Raw genomic sequence first — 8,112 nt, 5'->3', positions numbered from 1 at the left:
AGACTAAATGATTTTTAATGATAGTCACAGGTATTTCTGATAAAATGTCAAAATATATTTGCTTCTTGTGTGATGGATCACAGAAGTCAGTAAAAATAGGGATGATTTGTTACTAAGATTCCCTAATAAGCTTTTACCTTTTGCTTTAATTCTTTGCTGTTGGTTTTCCTGTTATATCTCTCTAAGCAAAACGTGATGTAGCATTTCCACATGTCCTCTGTAGAATCAAAGGCATAGTGTCACACTTTATAGAACCACAAGAGTAAGCACAAATATTTGTCTTTAAGGAATACAGAAAATCCAAGCATTAATGCCAACTTTGTTTTAAAATGTATTATAAAAGAGGCCCTACATTTATAACATTAACATTTAAAAATGGCTTCCCAGTATAAGCTGCAGACAGTAACTCTTTCTAAAGAGTATCAAGCTCTTAGTTCAGCTGAGGCTTCAGCACACGCTGTCACAATTGATGTTCAGTGCACCCTTTGCCTGTAGTTTTCAATGGGCCTGCAAGAGTGAGGACACTCACGGGCGGCTGAGAAAATCCTTCTTTGTCTGCCTGACTTCAGGGCCGCAAAAATGATCACAGGGCTGGAGCACCTCTCCTATGAGGAAAACCTGAGAGAGTTGGGGTTGTTCAGCCTGGAGAAGAGAAAGCTCCAGGAAGACCTTATTGCGGCCTTTCGGTAGTTAAAGAGGGCTTTTAAGACTGATGGGGACAGACTTTTTAGTAGGGCTTGTTCTGATATGACAAGAGGTAATGGTTTTAAACTGAAGGAGGGCAGATTCAGACTAGATGTAGCGATGAAATTTTTTACAAGGGTGGTGAAACACTAGCACAGGTTGCCCAGAGAGGTGGTAGATGCCCCACCCCTGGAAACATTCAAGGACAGGCTGGATGGGGCTCTGAGCAACCTGATAAACTTGAAGATGTCCCTGCTTGTTGCACTGGATGGGGCTCTGAGCAACCTGATCAACTTGAAGATGTCCCTGCTTGTTGCAGGGGAGCTGGACTAGATGACCTTTAAAGGTCCCTTCAACCCAAACTATTCTATTATTCGATGACTTCAAAGGCTACATAAGCGGCAAGTCTGAGTCCGCTCAACAGATAGCCCCTCGATAGCCTCCTTTGAGAGTAACAACAATGCCAGATGTTGAAGTTGGATAACCACTCCATTGGCAACTCCAAAACACTGCTTACTCACAGCTAATCAGCAATACACTTGAGTTCTACCAGTTTCCTTTATTTAGGAAATTTTCTCAACTGACAACTCCCAAACCTCTGTTCATCTGTGGGCTTCTATTCTCCTCATTGGTTAAGTCACATTAATAAAAGCAAACAAGCAACAAAAAGCACTTTCAGTTAAGCAGCTCCTTTGAGAGCATAAATGCATTGGAAAATAACCCAACTAACACAGAAGACAGTTCCCAAAAAGGTAGCATCTGAAAACTGCTTGCCTTCTCTTAGGTATGGTAGAGCCTGCCAACACCTACTTCAAAACTTTCACAGTATACAGTATTAGAAAGTACCAGGAAAAAATGTTAAAATGCAGGCAGAACTTTTTACCTGTTGGGACTGCTCTCACAGCCTCTTCAAAGACGGCACAGCACCGTTCCTCTCTCTGGGTCATTTCAGATACTTTCATCTGTTTTGTGCTGCGTTCTGTTGACTGCAGGGACCCCAGCTCCAGCTCACGACGGGCCATGTAGTCCCATGTAAGAGGATCATCAGCATACTTGGTCTGCAAACTAAACACACCATGTCTATAATAGCCCTCAACTGCCATTCTTCTTTTGCAGGTATGTTTAAAAGGGTTTTAATATTGGTATAGAAATGTACTTAATTTCTAAGTAATCAAATGCCAGAGAAAAAACACTTTGCCTTTCCACAAGAGAAAGACAAAATATTAGCTTATTTTTGTTGTTAATTTAATATGGATATTCTCCAGTAATAGCATGAAATAGATAGGAAGCTTTCGAGAGAGATCTTTCTTTTGAAAGAGGAACAACTGGAGAAACTAAAGATGCAAAAGAACCACAAAGTACACTAGGAAAATCCACAGTTCCTACAGTAAATTTATGGAAACTAAGTGCAGTAATTATTCAGTGACAACTGTATTTTATCCAAAATTTTCTTAGCAGCCTCTCAAAGCCTTTTCTGAAGTTAGATACAAGTAGCTTTTTCTAAAGAGCATGCTTGCCTCATGTTTTGTTTTTCTTGAAGGACTTCCCACAGGTTTTAACATTCTATTTCCCTAGAGAAAACAGCCTTTAGTTGTTAACCTGTCAACCCACTGTAAATTAGAGAAGTTATTAGAACATATTCCTTAAAAAACAAAATGAAATAAAAAAAATCAAAACACAATGCCACACCTCACCTTTCAAGAATTTCTCTTTGCAATTCTTGGGTAAAATCAAAGAGCTTTGCAATAGAAAGCACAGCCAGATGGAACTCAACACCTACATTGCAAGAAGAGAAAAAAAACTATTAAGTGGAGTATTACATCCATTGCACACTTTGCATTTCTCTATCTTTGCAAGCTTTTGTCAAGACACAGATAACATTTCAGTGTCTAGCTAGATACCATTTTCTATTTATCTCAGTGTTCCAGCCATATGACAAGCCGTATGTTAGGGTGTTGATTGCCTGACTATATTCTTCACAACTTCATGTTAGGCAGTTACAAAAAAAACGCTGTGAGAGGCAGGATATTCCAGACTCCAAAGTGATAAACTAGACTTGTTCTGACATGCTTACAAATCCTTCCGGCTGGGTTCCACCTGCAAATTTTATCAGCACCTCCTCTACTCCTTCATTTGACTCTGCCATGAAAACACAGAAGGCTCAATACTTGGGATAGACCTCTCCAAAGCCGCGCACAGTATACGTCAATGAATTGTATCCATCCATCTTGTATCTCCACAACTTATCTTTGAGAATGCCAAGTGACATCACTTGATGTAATCAGTTCATTGTGAATACCTATCAGCCATTACTCACCTCTTTATTTTTAGGTGCACACAGAGCATTTGTATGCCTATTTATTCCAGTATTTCTCCAGGAATTTAAATTAAGCTAACTCTTTCTGTAATTTCCTCTAACGTCCTTTTTCCCCCACTACTTTTCAATGTTGTTGTTATATTTTGCCCATTGTCTTTCAAAATATCCCCATCTATCATGGTTTCTCAAAGATATCTGCTACTACTGTGCAGTTATTTTACCCAATTCTCTCAATAAAATGGTGAATTTTACCAAACCTGGTTTATTTTAAATAATCTAACCTGTTTTATTATTAGTCTGAATTCTTACTTCTTTGTCACTAGTGTTAGTTGATTAGCTGTGATCTAATGTTCAGTAAACGACAAAGCAAAAAAGGTGTGAAATTCTGAACTGTCCTCCCTTTGGTTTTTTTTAAACAAACAAGCTTTGAGACTGTAAGCCCAGCACCTATACCACTTCAGCCCAAAAGCTGTTGTACTGGAAGAAGTGTCAGCCTGCAGAAAAATTATGAAAATCAGAGCTATCGGCACTATTAATTAATACTCTGGCATTATCTACATTCTACTGAAGGAATGGTGTATTTGAAAATCTATCTTAGCATATACACTGCATCTAAATCTATCTGTACTACTTACTGGAGAATTGAGTTAAAGGTGACAATTTTCCTATTGAATAAGTACAAGAAATGTAAATCACCTTTAATTTTCTGGGCAGCATCCCTGTAGATTATGCGAGCCATCTCCCCATTGAGAATCTCTTCAGAATAATTGAATTCCCCCTGCAGTATCAAGCATAACATCATTGAAAAAATTGTTTTCCTTTCACAGCTACCATTTTTGAAAACAAGGAAAAAACATCAGAAGAAGATACTAATGTTTTTCTTTAACTAAATCTATCTTTATCTAATTTGCACAACTCAACTATGAAGAAATAAGAAACAGTAAGTTTAACTACTCCTTTCCAGAAATTATTACTAACTTTCAAACTGGGCAATGTAACAGAAGACTTCACAAATGTAAAGAAAAATCAATGTATGAAGTATTCGAGCTGAGCATCAGCAAACACTTGAAAAGCTTAACAGAGGCACAAGACATGAACAAAAAGTTTCTCTAAGCTGTTATCAAACAAACCATTAATACAGGTCCCTTGAAACTATACATTCAAATGTGCGATACACAAGCAGACAGTATCTCTTAAGTAAGTTTAGCTGACCTACCAAGTCCATCTTTGCTTGTTCAAATGCTTTCTTTTCCTTCCTCTGTTTTTCAGCATGCATCAGCTCCATTCTGAAATACTGCAAGACAGAGAATAAAATTAAATGACTGTGGGAGTAGAGATAAATCATAAAACATCTAAGTTCACAAACATGGTAAAACAAGCTCTATCTGAGGAGCTACAAATCAGGGCTTTGCCAACAAGTATGTCCAAGAGCCTTGGTTCTAAAGGTTTGTACATATAGCTATCTGCTCTACATATTTACTCAGAAATTTCCCACACGTAGAAATTACCACTTTCTGGTCATTCTTTAAACCTTAACTTGCTCTCAAAGAAAACCACACTCCCTAGCAAAGGCTAGGGATGCCAGATCTAATCCAGACAATTATGTCCTAGCAGAGCTCACAGTACTTTAGAAGGGAATTCTGACATATTTATCTATAAACAGCGTAAAAACCTCACTTTGCATACATAAACACAAAATTTGCTAAACAACTGAAAAATGCTACCAGTACAAAGGTTTTCATTCTGGTTTTAATCTTTCTGAGAACATTTCCCCACTGATGGGGAAACAAGTTTTTTCCAGTTTTCTCAGACTGATCCGAGAGATATGCTGGACTGATTTGCTCTGATTGATCAAATAACTAGTCGTAGAAGAAAATCAGGAACTCACTTCTTGATAAAGTTTTGGGCACTCTGGATGGAAGCGCAAAGCACGAAGGAACAAGTGCCTAGCACTTTCTGATGAGAGTTGCGTCTCCATTTCCCATTTTGCTGCCATAATCCACAGTGCTGCAACAGTGATACAAATAAATTCATTTTAAGGCATAGCAAGTGGCTGGCCATGAGAACCCATTTTGAAGCTATTCTCGAGGATGCACAGGTGGTTTTGTTCAATGTACCCACCCCAAAATAATCCATGAGCTCAGCAATGTAACAAGACTGATTATCTCCCATGTAAAACTGAGAAGAACTAGTTAAGGCAGCTAGGCAGATCCAGGAAGTTTAATCTGATATTGCTACAAATCCAATGATGTACAGTGATGTCTTCAAAAGCCAAAAAGCAGCCATGAGTATTCAACATCTCCTACCTCTGAAACATTTACCCAGTCCCCAGTCTATCTGGGAAACAGTCATTCAGACCATGGGGACTCCTACTTCACATCACCTTTTGATTGCTCAGCACAATCCCTGTCAGAGCCCTTCTCTCTGAAGTAGCAGCAAGGCAAAGAAAACAGAGTAGGAACTTTTACCCCAATAGCTTGAACTGAGATCTGTAAGAACTTAAACCAACACTATACAATCTATATTAGGTCCTTATGCAGCACTCACCATTGTTTTATTTACCTGGTTTATTGGGATGAATGGCCAACATGGAAGAAAACACCTTACTAAGCTGATGTTTTGCATTCTGTAAAAGAAGACATTTTGTTTTACCCACTCTAGTACTGAATTGAACCACCAGCATCAAAGTTTCATTATGAAAGGTTACAAGCTGTAATGCAATTGTACTGAGAAAGACACTTATCCACTACCTTATCTTCAGTAGAAAGTTTCTCATAGTTGTTCAATACTGACCAGTTTTCAAATGTTACCAGACTAAATTAGCATGGTTAACTCAAACCTTTTTAAACTACATAGCTAACTAACACCAATGTTGCCTAAGTCACAAACCCATAGTCTCACTGACCACTTTTGAGGTAAAGACTGCATTTTCTCATTGGCCACTTGCATTACTATGACAAGGTCACCTTCTTCAGTACAGAAAGGACGATGACTGAATGCTGATAATAATGTGAAGACTTACACAGGTAAGTTTACAGTGTACAGAATTGCCAGAATCATACTTTTCAGCATAGCCACTATAAGAAATGTTTGGAACAAAATCACAATTCACAGACAAGTGATCCATTCATTCCAGAGAAGGTATAACCAATATTATGATTCTCCCAAACCAAATGGTACTCGATTCAATGCAATCAGCCTCACCTTTGCCACCTGCAAGCATCAAATTTCACACTAATTCATTCTGAGTCAAATTCTACACTTACATACATCAGAGAAAAATCCCAGGCAGCTCCAATAATACTATCACAATTATTTCAGTATTACAGCATGTGGCAGTAAAGTTTGTATCCCTGCCTTGTAATTCAAGTTCCAGATGCCTGATTAAACACCAATTCAGTATCTCAACTCAGACAAGATTAGCATTTTGAAAACTTACCCACTGCTTGCAAAATGCAACGTGTGAAAGCCAAAGCTGGACATCTTCCTGTTGGAAATCCAAGGGGGAGAGAATCAACCTTGCAATAAGGCAACCACAAAATCACTTGCACATTGACTAGCAAACAGTATACCCTTGGTATGACAACTTGGCATGCAGAGAAGAAATGCTGAATCTCAAATTCCTTTTTTCCAGCTCTTCAAATTCTGCAAAACATCCAAAGAAAACCAACCCTCCCAAGATACACCCTCTAAGCGTCTCCAATCAAATCTATGTTACACTGAACTCAATAGAGAGCCCACAGTTCCCAAGACACCTCATTTAGGTTTTACCATTAGATGTATCAGAACAATCTTTTCTTAAAGCCACTGAAAGTTATTTTCATTCTGTTTCCAGTCCGTGCAAGCAGACAGACCAAACTCACATGGCAATATGCGGCTCTAGACAGTCGAGGACTAATGGCTTGGAAAGGACAAAATATTGTTTGTGTACAAAAAAATGCGTATCTGACATGAATGATCTATTTCTAGGCTACTTCTAAGTGTAAGACAAAATGTCCACTTAGTTCTTCTATTATATTCTTCTGTATTCTTGCAAATACTTGGTGGCAATGATATCTAGATAATTTTACATACCAAAAGGGCATTCTTCAACCTATCAGTACAAATAAACGAACTTACTTTCCATTTTCCTGTAGCACGGTTGAAGAGACTATGGACCCTATGCAGAATAGAGTTCTCAATTTCATCCTTCTTAAATGAATATCCAATGCGCTATGAGGAAAAAAAAAGTATTAATTTTATTGCAATAGAAAATTTGGCATAAGGTATTTTGCACTCTAAATAACTGACAAACTTACTGCTCTTCTTTTCTTGATCAGTTCTAGCAGATTAATTTCATACTAGAATAGGGAGGAAAAAAAAACATTTAAAATCAAACAAAGAGGCACCTAACAGCAAGGGGAAAAAAATACAGATCCATTTTTTTATAGCTAATCAGTTGGAGAATAAAAATTACATCCAGGAAAACATAAGCAGCATTTTTTCGGCCAGATTCATTTCTAAGGCTGACTGAAATTAAGCTTGAGTATTTGCATTGCACATGATATTTCAGACTTGAGCTGTTAGCATCCCGTATGTCTAGAATCGTGATGCACAAGCTAAACTTCTGACACTACAAAGAAAATAATCACACTTCACTATAATTTGCCCAGCACATCAGGGAACTGGTGTCCCTGCCTCCCTGTTAAGAGGAAAAAACTACAGGAAAAAGTCACAGCAAGAAAGAAGACTCTCTCATCCCAAACTCAACATCAACTCCCGGCTATGCCTCATGCTCCAGTGTGTCTTGATAAAGAGCCTATGCCAATAAACCACTCAGAGGTGAACGCTAGGGACCAGGCGAGGAGAGGCCTCAAGAAGCCACCTGTTTCCGACGTGGGTAACTACAAAATTACTTTTAGCCGAGCTGGATCTACAACGCGAGTTAGCACGCTCTGCTAATCAGTAAAGCCTACCTGAATATAATTAATAAAATCCTCCTTCTGAAGTGCTCTCCGCTGTATTTTGTACTCCAGAGCCGAGGCCTTCCTCAGGACAGCCCTGCGGGAAGGGGAAATCAGCGAGCGGAGCAGGCCCGCCCGCGCCGCGTGCGCTCGCTACCCCTCGCCGGG

General features: G+C 38.8%; 1 protein-coding gene across 1 annotated transcript; it reads right to left on the bottom strand.

Moving 5' to 3' along the window:
- Positions 1–137: 137 nt before the first annotated feature.
- UTP6 (UTP6, small subunit (SSU) processome component, homolog (yeast)) lies at positions 138–8,041 on the bottom strand (the record flags this gene model as incomplete). Its single annotated transcript, XM_009696284.1, has 11 exons — positions 138–217; positions 1,568–1,749; positions 2,379–2,460; positions 3,698–3,779; positions 4,218–4,295; positions 4,890–5,008; positions 5,564–5,627; positions 6,441–6,488; positions 7,121–7,213; positions 7,300–7,341; positions 7,957–8,041. Coding segments are annotated over 11 exons (955 nt in total), but the record flags the coding sequence as incomplete, so codon positions are not given.
- Between the last annotated feature and the right edge of the window lie 71 nt (positions 8,042–8,112).

This window comes from Cariama cristata, unplaced genomic scaffold (assembly GCF_000690535.1).
Source record: "Cariama cristata isolate BGI_N322 unplaced genomic scaffold, ASM69053v1 scaffold43972, whole genome shotgun sequence".
NCBI lineage: Eukaryota > Metazoa > Chordata > Aves > Cariamiformes > Cariamidae > Cariama > Cariama cristata.
This window is presented reverse-complemented; position numbering and strand designations above follow the sequence as displayed.